Source organism: Embiotoca jacksoni, unplaced genomic scaffold, assembly GCF_022577435.1.
Source record: "Embiotoca jacksoni isolate LCO1_2020_lvr unplaced genomic scaffold, fEmbJac1.0.p SCAF_6, whole genome shotgun sequence".
In the NCBI taxonomy this organism is placed as follows: domain Eukaryota; kingdom Metazoa; phylum Chordata; class Actinopteri; family Embiotocidae; genus Embiotoca; species Embiotoca jacksoni.
The window spans coordinates 11,839,526-11,856,819 of record NW_027185414.1 but is presented as its reverse complement, the minus strand read 5'-3'; the positions used below and the strand labels follow the sequence as shown (position 1 = coordinate 11,856,819).

General features: G+C 38.0%; 1 protein-coding gene across 1 annotated transcript in view; it reads right to left on the bottom strand.

The window, feature by feature from the left end:
- Positions 1-17,294, bottom strand: part of csmd1a (CUB and Sushi multiple domains 1a) — a 389,897-nt gene that overhangs the window by 135,279 nt on the left and 237,324 nt on the right. The window contains exons 10-13 of the mRNA XM_069173376.1: positions 16,967-17,088; positions 4,511-4,614; positions 4,018-4,130; positions 85-267 (exon numbers count right to left, since the gene is read on the bottom strand). Coding sequence (XP_069029477.1) covers positions 85-267; positions 4,018-4,130; positions 4,511-4,614; positions 16,967-17,088 — 522 coding nt within the window. The remainder of the gene's footprint in view (positions 1-84; positions 268-4,017; positions 4,131-4,510; positions 4,615-16,966; positions 17,089-17,294) is intronic.

Here is a 17,294-nt window from a genome sequence, read left to right as displayed (position 1 = left end):
AGAAGGATAATACAAAATTAAAATGGAATCCAATAAAAAACAAAGAGACACAATTAGCGCATACATGAAAACATGTGAACTTACAGACACAACTGGGTTTATTGCCAGACCACTGGTTATTGTGCTGGCATGTGATGGTTCTTTCTCCCACAAGTTCAAAGGCTGACTGGCAAAAGAAGGTCAACACGTCACCATGTTGAAAGCGATCACCGCTTCGACGACCAAATCCCGGCACCCCGGGATCCCCGCAGCCTCCCCGTTCGATCTCTGTGACACACAGACACAGACATTCATGTTTTTTTTTGCTGATAATTAATGTCATCATGTGACATTCAGATAACGGGTTGTCTGCTCTTGTTTGTGAGGTGGAGTTAAATGGTAATAACATGCATGCACTGATTTTTAGATAACCACCGAGACAAAGCCGTGGATGAACTGGAGACTGGATTACAACATGATGCCTCAGTCATTTCAGTGAAAGTAGCCCATATACGTTAAAGAAGTTTCCCGGGCTTCCTCCATATATATATATATATATATATATATGTATATATATATATATGATTACCTATGAAATATAATTGTTTTGTTCGGTTTATAAGGGTCACAAAAATGTATTTATGTATTTACCATTTTACAGCTACTCCTTTTCCAATAGAACTCATTCCTGTCTTTCTCGAAACCAACTTCTTTGGACCATCACAATTTTTTTTTTTAAAAAGCTTTGGGCAGATAAGTTTTGGAACGCTGATAAAAAAAATGCATGTTTTTTTACATTTGAGCTACATTTCACTGTATTCCAGAGGTGCCATTCACAGGAGGCCCATGTAAAGGCATCCGCAAAGATCCAGTTGCAACTTGTCGACTCTATAAATCGTGCCACATCAAAAGCAGGGATAGTAGAGAGAGTTATGGTTAAGGTTACAGAAACTGTGGATGTTTCTTTGGCTGGGTGTTTTTTAGTTTGGACCATTCAAATGTACCCCTCTCAAAGTGTCTGATGTCAGTCAGAAGGGGGAACGTTAATATTGCTTTGTGGAGCAGAAAAAAAGAGGTGAACATATCTGGTGTCTCTATTACACTGCTGTGTTAAGATGTGAAATACAATCTGTGACAAGTTCATTTCATTGTTTCCTTCCTCCCAGCTAATTACCATCAAGGTAATTGTAGTGCAATTCAGCTTTAATTGTGAAAGACAAAACAATAGGTGGAGGCAGGTGCAAACACACACACACACCGATCCATGCATACTCTTGTTAAGTAACCAGCAGGAGATGAAAATCGAAGGGAGCATTAGAGCATGTTTATGACAATATATAAAGTTCCTGTTGCTTCCTGTGGGCACATGTTTAAACACATTCGGAATATTTTGACTATCCTTTGTTTTCTTGTTTGTCTTCCTCCTTTTGTCTCTGTCAGTTCTCCTTTCAAATTGTCCATATCCTTCTCTTCTATTGTGCTTCTTCTTGTCACTCACGTTCTGTAAGTCTGATTCAACACACTGCGCTTTATTGGCCTGAGTGTCACATTAGCAGTACTGCCGACCTGGCCTGCAATCCTCTTCAATTCATTTGTGGCTCATTTTTAATCCCTTCTTGTCCTAATGGGAGTGTGTTTCCATCTACTGCATTCCCTTCGCTCCCCTATTTTAAAATTTGACATTCTACCAGACGCCTGTCATCTTTTAACACATGCTCCACCATGCCTCTGGATTCGCTTTGGGCAAACACATCTCAAGGTGAGCTGTGTGTGTGAGTCTGTGCATGTGTTCTACACTTTTACTATCTGTTGAGATGTAAGTACACCCACAAGAATAGAGTACTCAAAGAAGCAGCAGGCGCATGTGCGTGTGTGTGTGTGTGTGTGTGTGTGTGTGTGTGTGTGTGTGTGTGTGTGTGTGTGTGTGTGTGTGTGTGTGTGTGTGTGCCCATAGCAAGTTGTCACAGAGTTGACGAGTGTCAGGATTGATATCCACGATCTTGAGCCCCTGGTAAGGCTGTCATTATGGTGGTAACTGCCTCTCTCACTCATTCTTTTGTCTTTCTTTTTTTAGTTTGTTCTTTCCCTTTCTTGTGTTCTATCATTTTTTGTTCTTTCCTTTCTTTCCAAGTTTAAAGAGTTTTACTGAAGTGTGGAAGGTATATTTGCAGTTCAATGTAATATTTGATGTATGTTTATTATTTTTTTCCCTTCCAGCAGTCTCATATCATGCAAGTAATCTACATAATAAGGAATACAAAATTAAATCAAATTTAAAAAAAAAAAAGGAAGACAGATGTATTTACATCCTATGAAGTAAAAGCTGGAAAAAAATAAACTAATGAATATTTTATAGATGGTTCTGCATTGCACAAAGATTTAGATGTATTTCAATACATTCCAGCCACATTTGGTTTTATGCCTGCTTGTAATGGAAGTCCACTTTCAGAGAAAACAGCTTAATGTAGGTAATCAATCAGTGAACAATTTATAGTTTTTCATTTTTTTCTGAAATCCTGCTTTCATTACATGATAAATTGTTAAAAAGCTCATTTGGTTTTGATTGTTTTGGCTTTGTTTGTGTAAAACATGAACATCAATTTTCAAACAACCTTCAATGTACTGTAAAAACAACAAACTATAAAATGATCCTTTTTTTGCATTTTGACATTGATTTTGCAGCAACAAAGTCAAGTGTTTAAAACAGGTTTTCAATTGCAAATACGTTTTTTTTACAAAGTAACATTTCATACTGATGCTAAAGATACTACACAATAACCTTAAAGACATTCGTAAAAATGTTCAGGCTTTTTTTTTACATTGTTACTCTTTAAACAGCCAAATGCCATCAGCTTGAATACAGCATCACTTCTGTGAAAGCTCCAATTATCATACTGCTCTGTGTGTTTATGATATTAACACTATGTCTCTCTCTGTCAATCATGAACATGCACAGTAGCAAAAAACAGAAACACACGGAGCTGTAGATTAACAAGTGCAACATTATGCAATTCAAAAACAAGATAGACACGCACTTCTGCACACACGTTAGATTTTCCTCCAGGGCTGACAATCTAACAGCACTCAGGGGGTAACACCGATCAAAGTATATAAGAAAGTGACTTTATACTATTTGACAGTTACACATAAATTCACGCAAGGACACTCTCACAAAACACACCACAGGCAGTTGTTTAGTTATCCTGGGGAAAAAAAGAAACATCTTATTGAGGTCATTAAGTACTGTTTATTTGTTTGTTTCTTCTTTTCCTTCTAAGTTTCATTTAATCTGGCGTCATTGTCTTAAAATTTAAAATATAGTTTTTGACCCACTGCGCAAAGCTGTGAAGAGGAAAAAGGCCCTGCTGTTGGGACAAATGTTAAACATACAAAGTCAAGGTTAGCTGCTAAATCAATATCAGTGGCACTTTAGCCTATGTAAAGTCGAAGAAACCTTGTAACATAATGTTAAATGTCTCAAATCACAGTGTACATGCACACGCGCTGAGCTACTGTACCCTGTTCTCATTCCCTTGAACAGTAACTGACCCTGGACAACATTGTCAGTAACATTATTGAATCAAACAAAGCTAAGCAGAACCAAGAGGACAACCTTCATCCCACTTTTTCACTCTGTACTCCTCTTTCACTTCCTCTGTCTCTCTGAACCAGTTTGTTTCATCTCACTCGATTTGTCATTTTTTTCTCTCTGTCCCATCCTGTCAATTTTTCTGTTGTCCCCTTAGTCTGTCACTATATTTATCGAATGACATTTCTCTCCCTGTCTCACTCTGTGTCTCAAGTGACTTCCATTTAGTTCAATTTCATTTAGCTCAGTTTGATTTAATAAGTTGCATTGATAGGGTAAGATACAGTTTGGAACTAAAAATATAAATATGATCAATTACTTTGTATAAATTATACATATTTAGGGTATGTATATAACTCCTCCTCACCATGTTCCAGAGAACGGGAAAGAAACGTGTTGCTGAAAAGATGTATTTAAAGCTGCTGTAGTAACTGTAAATGAGGCCTTACCTTCATACACTGCCTTGAACCCTGCTGAGCCGATTGTATCATCTGACTGTAGGTGTAGCCACATCTGATTGGACAAGCTGACGATGAGGTCGGGGACACTGGAACCAGTGAGTCTACACACACACATACAAAAAAAGTATGCGTTAATAAGTAATTATTCGTGTAACACTTTCTTTTTTTAGCTGAAAAGAAACTTATTCGGTCTGAATATTATTTCATTTTTCAGATGGCATCATATTTTTACTTCAGTGTCCTATTCCTTTTATTCTCTTATAGCAATGTATCGCAATGTATCTTTTCTGACTTAAGTAGTCAAACAGTTCCACAAAAACACCATAAAGCAAGAATGCAATCCAATATATCCAATATGTACCAGGACAATAGTTCTCATGCATCATCCATTGTCCTTCTTACTGCTACTATTAGCTTTTGCTATACTGTAGCCTGTCAATATCTCTAAATTATAGACCCAAACATATCAAGTGGTGCTTACACATAGAGTACCCTCCGAGTGTCTCCTATCTTCCCTCCGTCTCCCACGGTTAGAGTGTCGTATCCTCTTTCCAGATCAAACTCTTCAAATGACAGTTTAATTACCTAGAAAAAAAAAGAAGAAAAAAAAAAGAAAACATATAAAACCTCTTATGAACACCAGGATATGGAAAGGTGAGAATGCAGACAAAAGCAAAAAGAAAGACAGAGAGCCACTGAGAGATTTATTATCAGTTCCTGCAGGGGTGATCTCATGCTTTTCCACCCTTACAATTTCAAGCAATAGAAACTAATGATTATATCGCTGGGGAAATTTGAAAGTCTTGTATTGAAATGGGAGCTTTGTTTCACAAACAACTGGCTCTCAAGCAATCAAATTGCTATATGATGTTAGGGATTGCATGTTAATAAAAAATTAATTAATCACATTAATTATAAAGTACTATTTTCCAAACAAAAAAGGTCCTTTTTTGAAAAGAACGGCAGATTCTACCAGCTTCTACCACCTTCTACAAGCACCATGACCTCATAACATCATGAATCATGACAGGGAAAAATCATTTTAGAGCAGAAAATAAAAAGCAGGCTTCTTTTATCCCAGTCAAAACCAGCCTAAGTCCTAAAGTCTTACATTTCCTTGCAACGCAGGGCTTACCTGGAGGAATGAAACTGCCGCGCTCACAGTGGAAGTAGTACTATTGCACTTCTTACAAAATTGTTATCAGAATACACAATACAGCATGTTGGAAATGTTGGAAACTGATGAAACAGATTGCGCTGTCAAAATTCAGAGATTTTGTGGGTGATCCTGGATCTGCCACAATACGAAATGAATCATATATCAACTGGGAAATCATCCTATCCTGTTTATTCAATGTATTGTAGAAAAAAACGGTTGGAATACCAAACAAGGGAGATGAACACAGTTGGAGCCATGTCCTCTGTGTAGCACAGGGGAAACAACTGTGGGAGGAAATATTCTGCGCCAAAAACTGGGAGTACGAATATTACCAGTATGGAAGACATACTACTGGTGTTCCTGACTGTGACCATCATCTGTCATTTAGAGCTGCTCTGCCGAAGGTCCAATAATTAATTTGATGGTGACATATTGGTATTCCAAAATAATCCATTTTTAATGAATGGGAAAATAGAAAGAAAAAGATTCTAAAACTTGAGCATCTCACTTGTATTTGGCAGCATCCTCCTTTACATTCATAGTTCCACAAGTCACTTGTGGGAGCTACACACACTGCAGCCTGCAAACACAGCCTTCTGCTGCCTAAGAAATGGAGTGTTAAATGCCTTACTTGCAGGCACCTTTGTGGCTCTGGTGGCATGCATACAACACTGGTTCATTGATCTACGATGTGCTCTAAAATGCTGTAATAGTGGTATTCTATTATTTGGTGCTCATCCATTATTTATCAACTGTAGATCATGTCCCCGACAGCACGCGTGATGGCAGATTTCTGCTCTGTTCAGGAATCCTCCGAGAAAAAGAGCTGGTCTCAATCAGTCAGCCTCTGGAATATATTAGAGGACTGAGATGAACCATGAACATGTGATATTGTGGAGAGGAATCCATCACACGGAAAATCACACAACAGTGAAGAAAAACCTTACCGCAGGTGATAAGGAGTGTAAAAAACATTTCAACACGCCAGAATCAGCCATGCACTGCTAAGCCTTTGGCTGTGCTTTGTCAAAATAAAAATGGCTAGCAAATGTTCAGATAATGTTTAAGGATAGGGAACCGTCTGAGGGATTAACTGTCATCATGACGGGAATGGCAACGAAGCCATGTATAACTATTAAATCTGTATTCATATATGTTTCAGTGCAACCTTGCATACACAAACAGTGTCTAAAACCAGTGCAGACAGTTTTGCAAACAGGAAAATATCTAACAGAAGAAAAAAGGCTTCTTGTTTTTACAGTAGCAGCTTATATTCAAAATGCAGGCCAATAAATGTGAGGCTGATATTTGTAGAAAGCATTTTACTGTGAGTATCCACTGAATGTTGCCGCCTCTGGCAATGTTTAGTCTCCCTAAAATGCTTACAAATAATGGTAAAAAGATGCAAAACAGCGTTGCGAGGTATTAACTCCTGGCTAACAACAAATGACAGCGAGCATTAATAAACCATTATACTTTACTTGTTGATGTGTTTTACACTCTATCTGAAGGTTCACAACAGCACGAGTTTCCATGGGTTTTTTAAAGTTACATCATCATCACTGTTGGAATCCTTTTTTAAGGATATAACAATAACTATATCACCAGGTAATGTGTCAAAAAAAAGACACCTAATTCACATTCTCTTTTCTTTCAGCTAGACAATAGAAATGATGTCCTTTCTTCAGTAGACAGATTATTTTTTGATGAGGACAAATCATTTCATTTAACATGTGATTGTATAACAGTAATTGCTACTGTTCTGTCATTGACGTAGCTGTATGTCAATGGCAGAACAGTGTTTTTTTTTGCAGTTAACAGCTGCAACAAAAGACCTACGAACCACTGTATCTTTCTTGAAGGTGTCTCCTTCTACAAGAATGGACATGTCTTGTGCGGCACCTTGGCTCACTGAGCGAGCTACCAAAGAGGGGAAGGTGTGACTTAATTTTCTTCTGGCTCTTAATAGTGTAGTCATTATTCTTCAATACTTGTTTAATGTTTTGTCCAACACCCCCCAAAAAGGTGAACTGCAAATTGGAAAATAGCAGATGAAGAAGACAAATTTCTGCTGGACTAAAAATCTAGAAAATAATCAAACCTAGAGCAGTGAACGTTGTTGTTGCAGGCTGTATGTGTGTTTGTGTCTCAGAAGTTAAGGTTGTTGTAGAGACTACACAGCACCAGCGGCTCGAGGTCATAAGGAAAGAGAATGAAGCAGAACAGAATCAGAAACAGTCTACGGTTGTGCATCCAAGTGTGTTTATGTGTGTCTGTAGAGGAGGTGGTTTTCTCAGGTGTATCTGTCTTAACAACTGAAACAGAATGATATTTAGGCACGGCTGTTTCACTGGATGTGTGTGTGCAGTTTGGCTGTGTTTTGGTGCCTACATGTCTCTGTCTGTATTTATGTTTGTGTGTATGTGTGTGTCCAGACAGTCAAGGCAGACTGCATACTAGCAGCAGTCTTAAAGGAAGGAACTGAATCGTTATCACACTAAGGTCATTAGCAAGAAGCTCAGTGCTGTTCAATAGATCCAAATGGGCCCATTTAGAAAGACATTAGAGCAGCCTGCAACCCCAAAGTACATTAGATTAGTTTCTTTATCTTCCAAAGCAAATAAAGAAACAAAGGAAGAAATGAAGGAAGGGACCACCACAGGAAGAAACTAGGACAGGAAGTGTTATCTGGGCCGTTAAAAACCTTCACCTTAAATGAACATGGTTGATAGCACATATGAAACGAGTCTTTCATTTGACAACTACATGTTTGTGTATTCTCTTTCATTATCATTAAAGTTTGGTTTCTGCTATAACAATACTTACTTACAAGTGGTCATGTTGACATTTTCACTGTATGGGTCAAAGTTATTTTTTTAAAGAAAAAAAATGATGTTTCTGTTTAAGGATGGAAGATCTTCAAAGGGATAAGTGAAGCGTTATCACTTTGAGGTCGTTAGCAAGCAGCAGAGCAGGTAAGAGCAGCTCAATAAGCCATTTAAACATTGTTAAGAGTACTGAGCAATCCAAAGCTACAGTGGAATACCTTCAGTCAATCAGCAAGTAAAGTCTTACTGCTGTGAATTTTAAGGTCTCCTAACGGCACGATCACAGCCCAACAATATTTTTCTTACGCTCATCTTAAATTCAAATTGTGTTTGGGGCACAAGTTAAAAAACAACTCAGACCTATTTTTGCTACTCTGAGCTATTCAACACAACCTTGTACAAATGACCAGCACTGTACACTACCAATTCCATGTGTCTACAGGACACTGCATGCCTAACCTGAGATATATTGCCCCAGAAAAAAAAGAAAAAAAAAATCTTAAAGCTGAAAAACTATTCGGCATCTTCTGATCCTGCCCTCGCTGCTCTGACCTTACGTCAGAGTAGTGCCAGAGAACACACAACTTTAATTGGGTGGACTATTTCCTGAATTCCCCTGTTCAGCTGAGGCTGCAGCACTGCTGAGTCACTGCTGAGCAGCAACAGTGGGGTGAAATTATCACATAAGAATAAATTAAATGAGGGAATCCATGTACCTATCTACCTGCCTACATATGTGTATGCCTATTTCTCTGTCTGTCTACAGTCAAAGTAATCAAAGTTAAAACAAAATGAGGAATTATTCAAATTTGATTTATTACCTCACAGCAGCCTCAGCTACAAACACAGGCTGGTAGAGGTTCATCATCCTGCTTCAGGGTACTTCAGCAGGTCAGATGTTTGTCTGTAAGGTTATTCACACTGGTCCTCTAGTCAGAGGACCACCTCCCTGTCATACTTAACTATGCTGTTATGCAGCCGTAGGTTCTCCTGAAAAAGGCTTTGATTCGTGCACTGTCAAAATATCAACACTGCACATGTTTAATGAATTATGTTCAGTCACCCCTGCAAAGGGTAGTACACAGGTTTCCTTTCATTCAGGGTGGTGGTAACATCAACCTCCTTATTGCTATCAAGCACAACAGCCACAACAAGGCTATTTATCCCAAAATCTATGATTTTACACATCAGAAATGGTCATCATTTTTACTCTAATACTTTAGATTTGATCAACCTCTTAACTCAGCCATTAATAATGCAGCAATTACCGAAAAGCAAGATTTCTCTTTGATGAAGTTCAGGCATTTATTGAGGAACACAGCTCATTCACCAGACAGGCCCACATGACTGGGCATTAGGGATAAAAATGGAAAGTCCAATACTCTGAAGCTAAATGGCACATTTCTATAAATTGGCATCCCCAAATCACACAACAGGTGATTTAATATAAATATTTAAGTAACAATAAATTATACAAGGAGATATCTGTAACCTGCAAACCGCTGATGATTACAAACTAAGTCTGAGATTGAGGATGCCCGACTCACAGGAGAGGCGTAATAATGTTGTTGGACATCATTGTGATAGAACACTTGTTTTATTCAGTCTGTCACTTCCTGTCCACACTGATAGTGCCATACTAATTTCCACAGCCAATAACAATTTTCTGCTGCAGGTAGTAGGATTTATGAAAAATTAATTTTTCCATATTTCATAATGGATTTTTAAAGACCCCCTCCAGTGAAAATCAACATGTCCACGTGGTGTTTTCTTCATGTTACAAGACGTGATAACAGAAATAAGTATTCAGCACCATGGCTGAATAGTTCTAGTCTTGAACTGCAGTGACAGTCTGACAGTCTCAAAAACACAGATTTAGACAGCCAGGGTTTCATATGTCACATATCAGGAACCAGTCCTGTCCACTCGTGGGGTGGAGTGTTCTATATCATCAGGGGGGAAATTAGAGCTGCAGGCAAGCAGAGAGGTGGGTGGAGATAGAGGCAGGGACTATTTGCATATTCACAGCTCCGCATGTACTGAACGATGGCAAAGGTGTAGAGTTAGATCTAAGCCACTTTAAGGCATGAAGGGATTTGTCTTTCTTGGGAAAAAGGGGCTTTAATCAATGCTAGGGGAGGGACTTTAATGCTCCCCTTAGTCCAAACTAAACTGTCAAGAAACAGTTTAAACCATGTACTCAGGTGACCCCTTGTCAGAAGCAGTGCAGAGATGGAACAGCTGTCCTGCAGCCGAGTGTACAAGAATTCCCCTGCTGAGATTGTGCAGCTAATGTTGAATCACTGGTGAGCTGCCACAAAGGCAGTGCGGGACCTTTTTTCCAATAGATTACTTTTAGCTTTTCAGACAAATAAATTAGTGGAGAATTCCCTGAAACCCCTTTTTGGAGGACACAACCCACACATTCTTCAAGGCTGGGAAAGTTACTTTGAAAAAGCTATCAGATACAGAAAACCAACAAACTGTAATCAATAATTAATCGGAATATTCTTATTAACACATTTCTGTTTTTTAATTCCAGATTGATTATTAGAAGCATTTCATTGACAGTCTGAGTTTTAGAGGCACTTTATCTGCTCATTGCAGCTCAAGAGAGCGTTATAAATCATCTTTACAGTGTGCTGCATCTTGCAGCTCCTTTGAATTTTACAACAGATACACTGTGCCATGATGGACAAACACAGCTGCAGGATGCATACTGTACCCTGACACTTCTTGCACATTCTCAGCAGTGAGGAGCCCCCAAATGTCTAAAGTGGTCGCAGACCACGCAACCCTCCGGACAGACGTATTAGCTTTTAACTGGAGGGTTAACTCATTAGTTGACACAATCTTATTTCTTAAATAATATTTAATATATTTCAGAAGTTATATTATACTGTTATACTAATTGTTATGTGAGTCACCAGGCTCTCATTAAAATAAATCAAGGAGGGAATATGCCTAAAGCATTCATTCATTTAAAAAAATTTTTTTTTTTACATGTTTATTGTTTTTCAGGGCCCTGAGAGCCAATGTCTGTGCCAGCATACACTGACAAGAGAACAGAGTGCAACCCTATACAGATGGCCTGGCAATTATTGGGCTAAAATAGATATACAATCACTCATTAACAGTCTACCTGCCCTGCATGTCTAGACAATGTGAGGAAAATGCAATGAACAGTATTTGAACCTAAGATGGAGTGACATAATAGACAGAAGGCTGGGGCTGTTAACTGAACCCAGATTCAACTTGCTCGGAGTCACAGTGCTTCTTTACATCTAAACACCATTCTACGTGATGTAATAACCTGGTGAAAATCTCCTGCTTCAGTCAAAATTGTACGGAGTGAACAAAAGAGTGTAATAAATTAAAACCAAGCATGTATGGTGCAGAAATCCAACCATAGTGTCTGACACCCCTGACTGGTTACCAGTAACACCAATTCAGATGTTAACACATCCACTCAGCTCTGTGGGAACAAGACAAAGTGATGAAAGAGATAAAGATAAAAGAAGTAATGGCTTAATTCCTTGACATTTGGCCACAAGATACTAATTTCCTCGCAAGTTATGTGCGTAACAAGGTCATTACATCAGCACTATAATAAAACGGTTTCATTACACAAATGACGGCAGCATTTGTAGTGATTACCGCATTGGAAAATGCTTTTTGGTTTAGTTATTGCGTCTCAATGTTGTTTTAAGTGTTGTTCCATGTGGGACAAACATAGCACTAGTCAATTCAAAAATAGTCTGGAGAGAAAGCTAGTCTGTTGGCTGTACCCTGAAAATACCCAGATGTGGCAAATGTGTATTTGTTGTTGTCCTGCCCCGCGGTGACCTCTGTTTTAAGTGGCAAGAAAGCAAACAGCTGCTGTCTGGTAAAATAACTCCCTTGTCGAGGTGTTATAGCACCTTTGAGTGCTGTTGACCTGTCGGCTGGACAGTTTAGGAAAATAAACTGTTTGCTGGGTGTGAGCAACAACTGTGTGACAGGTCTGTGGAAATCACATTATCAAGTGTTTTGTGATGAAGCAGAAAACTACCTGCTGGCAGCATGTTCTGACTTGAGAAATTACTTTTGACAGTTTTCAGTTTTAGTGGTTTAATTCCAGAATGTTTAACATTACAGGTCTAGAATCAAAATGGAATTCATACACTACCACTGTTAGAACAGCCCAGTGCGCAAAACTTAAAAGAGTGACCTTGAGACATCAATGCATCATCATGGACAGCCTCCTTTAGTAGAGAGGTATTAGGTTCATGAATGAGAGCCAATGACAGAGCTAATACCATGAATTATGGACAGTCGGACTGCCAAATTACAGTCAAAAGCCAGAAAAGCAAAAATACTTGAATTTAGATAATGTGCTAATTAGACAGCTATTGGTGAATGTCTTTCCATTACCATGGACACTGATGGTTATTTACTCTGCACTTTACTGATGCATTTTGTTCAGTCTATGTAATCATTATCCCCGCTGCGCGACGGCCTGTACATTGTATTATTTGTAGAGATTGAGAATTTACACTCATCTCACTATGGCAGCAAAGAAGTCTTTCCACAACCAACAAAAAAAACTGTAGTAAAGTGAATATAGTTGGTTGCTTGGCTTACAGTTAAATTTAACACCCCTTCAAAAGAAATCCAGGTAAAATGATAATTGCTTCAATGTTGTTGTTTTTTTGTACAACTTGTCCCTACCTGTAATGATAACACTGCGCTCTTCAAAGGAAAATGCTGAAACCTCTGAAAACTGCTGCATAACTAAAAACAGGTTCAACTGGGCAATAGCGATCAATGATCACACAGGTTGTAAATAAACCCCCATAGTCAACTTATTTGGAGGATAAGATGAATATGAGGTGAAAACATGCCTGAAACCATACAACCAATCACTAAAGCTGCAAAAGTATATTTAAAAACTCAACTGTAATAAACAAGATTTTTCCTTAAAATTATGTTTCCTGATATATTTAAGCTAAACAACTGACAGCTGAGAATTATGCCTTTTTTTTTTTATACACACATACCATTATGATAATGCCCTGACTTTTGGGCTTTACGTATTCATCACGTAACATCTTGAGCATTAATTCAGTCCTGCAAAACAATGTACTGCAGCTGAATTAGATTGGACTTTTAACATCATCCGGCTGAGAACTTCTTTATTAGTCTTCATTGGCCTCAATTTCTGTGTCAAGTAAAATTTAACAGAATCTGAAGGAATGTCACAGAATATGTCCTGCCAACGCTAAAGTGATGATGATGATCCTTGCATGAAAATGACCCAACATCCAAAACCATATCACCACACACACACGCACACGCTTGCACACGCGCACACACGCTAATATGTATTCATCAGGAAAAAAGACAGCAATGATTACAGGCTTAATGGGCATGTGTGGTGATGCGTTTCAGGCTGTGTATGTGAGCAGTCAGGCATGGTTCAGATTGGAACAAAATAATTATCTGCTTGATACTGATGAATCAAATGACTGACACACAATAACACGCACGTGCCACACTGTTGAATCCTTTTTTCGGCTGTCCACCTGAGTCTTTCCACACTACAACCTGAAAGCTGACAGTTTACCCTACAACCAATTTTTCACAATCTCTGACAGTTAGCAATTAAGTTGGCAGACAGAAAACACACAGTCAACATTCATAAAATCCCACACAACCAGATCCGTGTGCACACATTCACACAAATGACAAGACAGGCAGACACAAAAATAGAAGAACACTAACAGCATATAGTGCCAGTGTCAGGCCATAACAAACTATATTGATTGTGCTGCTTTTATTCAAAACATAACAGAATGACACGCACCAGCCAGTATTACTTATTGGCTGTTAAAAAGTGTGCACGTAAACCAACAATAATAATAAGAATAAACAAATGGCATGCACACTTCAATAATAACATTCATCTCTGTTATAACATGTTATTGATGAAAGAAGTCATCTGGAATAATAGCAAATCAGAAGCAGAGTGAGGGAGGGAATAAAGAAGAAGAAGAAGAGCAGAGGAGACAAGAGGGACAGAGAAATGTAAAGAGAGAGAAAAAAAAAAAAAGGTCTGCAGAAAGATGACTTCTATTCATCTTAATTCATGCTTATTTGTTTTCCTTAAGTATCTTGTTTTCTCCCTAAATCTTTCTGCACATTCTCTCTGACTGACCACAGAATTAAGATATAAACAGCTTTTTTACTGGGCAACTTAGACTCAGGATTCTAAGAGCTGTGTTTAATCATCTGTCTCATTCCCTGTTTATGCAAATTAAATCATGATTAAAGATACATTTTTGAGTGGGAATATTTACACATACATACAAGGGCAGATCTTATTTTGTAAACTTGTTGTGAACATTAATGCAGGCATATAGGTAACCATGATAAAGACCTTGTCGAGTAATAACTGGAAATGCATGAGTATTCTTAAAGTAATGAAATCAATCTGAAAAAAAAAAAAAAAAAAATGGATTAGTAAAATCTATAAAAAAATAAAATAAGCATAAATAGCTGCACTGTTTAGCTGAACACGTATGCTTAATTTAGTTAAAACTTTACATTAGCAAATCTTTTGCAAATCAACAGTGTATTGTACTAGACCTTACTAATTCAACACTTTTTCTTAATTCTACAGTTGTAATATTTCAATGCTCATATAAATACATATTATAAATTGGCAATTAATCCGTGTATTTGTTCAAGATAATCTGACCTATTTTATGTTTTATTTGTATCTTGTTGTAAATGGTCACATCAGTCAGTAAAATGTGACACAGCAGCATTTTCACCATAATGCATTTCCAGTCTTAAAATGAAATACCATATTTACCAAAAATAACGTTGAAAAGGAGGAAAGGAAACACAGGAGTGATGGGTTGCTGTAATCTTCCACAGATAAAATGTAACCTATTCCATTCTATTGTATTGTATTGTAATCTTCGGTCTAATGTAGTCTCTAACTATCTTTATCATGTAGTTTGTCTCCGTCCTTGTCTCCCCCTTTGTGTATGTAGATAGTGACATTCTGCAAATGCCAGCAGCTGTGGTATCTGATAATCTGTCATTATAACACATTCTTGAAGTGCCCTTAAACCTGAAGCATTTTAAACACACGTATACACACACACACACACACACACACACACACACACACACACACACACACACACACACACACACACACACACACACACACACACACACACACACACACACACACACACACACACACTTGTGCAGTAGTACACAGAATAGATAAAAGGCACGCCATCTGTCATAAGCCAAGGCAATATGAATCTATATAAGATATTGTATTATATTCTAATTTCAACCCTTAGTGTACAGAGTGTACAAGGGGGACGCTCCATCTGTTTCCAGAAACCAAGCAAAATCCCCACATTTATACATGTACCATGATAAAACTGAAAGTGCAGCAACTTCAATTAATTAATTTTATGTATGGTTGAGATTTTTTGAAAAACACTTACAATAAAAATGGCTGCAACGTTAATGTCACTTTGATAGAAATGTCCCAAAACACAGACCACTCTCCACTTGGATACTGACTCCGATCCAATATACTATGTATGAATAATACAAACATCCAGTAATGCACTGAAACTATGTCCTGGCATAAACTGTTGGCCATCTGATGATATGCCATTTCTCTCTATCAAGGTCAGAAAGGCACAGAGGGGAGAACAAAAAGTCAATTTCTCCCTACTTTACTCATTCCTTTTTATATTTTTTGTTCTCTCTCTTCAATTATATCTCATGTATTTCTACATCGTACTCTCAGAGGCTCAAAGGTGAGCAGACTCCATTTGCATCCATCTTTTGAGAAAACTTCAATGTCACATGTCAAGTACCTGCTCGGACATTCAGTCCTTTTTCCTCTTCTCTCATCCTGCTGCTCGCTTTTCAGATGTGAAGCAGCTAGCTGAACAGTTAGCCCCATTTTTCTCCTCTTCCTCTCTGTCTCTGTAGTTTTCAATGAGCTCAGTGCCGTACTCTCTTTTTGCTCTTCCCTCTTTTCTACCCTGACCATCTTCAAACTTAACATTTTAGACAAATCAAAGTGAAAGAAGGAAAGCAGATGACAGTGGGAGAAAATGGATGGGAAAAGAGCAGAGTAGATGAAGGGGAGAGGCGAGGAGAGAGGAGCGGAGAATAAAGAACTATCGGATGTTGGGACAAAATGAGAAGCAAGCAGATGATAAGGGGGAAAGGAAAGAGTTGGGAGCAGAAAGTACAAAAGCAGGGGAAGGGAACAAGAAGCGAAGACATGATATATGAGGAGAATTGAAGAGAAGAGAGAACCGCAAAAGCAACAGTAGATAGTGAGATTTGAGATGGTGTACCGCAGGTACAGTATATGAATTATTCATGTTTACTCCACAGTGGTTCAACAACAAAAGTTGTCTTCACAAAATTGCAGAGACCATGAGCTCCGCAATAGAAACAGAAATCAGTGAGCAAACAGAAAAACAAAAAGAAAGCCTAAAACTACAGTCCTACTTTTTCAACACTCTGAATACAATATGAGACTGTGTGTGTATATTGTGTCACAGTTTCTACTGTGGCTTACAGTTTCTTTATGCCTTTCCTGTCTCTCTCTCCATTTCTTTTTTTTTCAGCAAAGTCTTGCCACAAAGTCACTCAGTTACATACACACTCACACCTGTGATTTCTGTTTGATGAAAACAAATAATGAAAAACCTCAAGTTTGGCTGGAAAATACTTTGGAAGTTACACAAAGAAAATCATCTCAAAGATCTTCAGCTAGCATGTTAACATCATTAACTTATATAACGCAATTTGATAAAAGCAGATTGCGGGTTTAGAAAGTTACTTTTTTCCTATCTAAAATTATAAAATGTTTTAATCAAAACTCTGTAGAATAAAAATATGAAAATGAGCTCACCTTCTCAGAGTCCATTGCTGTGATGACCCACACACAGTGTGCATTGTTCTCATACTGAACAGGGTAGTTAGGAGAAGTTATGACTCCTCTGGGCCCCCTTAGGTTACTGCCACAGGTGCGAGCTACAGAGGAAGACAGAAAACGAGAGAGAGACAGAGTGACAAAGAGCTTTAAAAACAATGTATAGGGTAATCAAAATTATGCTCTCAGATTGCAAATGGCTTCCCACCTAAAAAAAAAAAAAAAAATAGAAATAGGGTGAGGTGGTGTCAGAGAAAACTAATTACAAATGTATTGTAGAAAACAGAACTGTTTGTGGACACTGAAT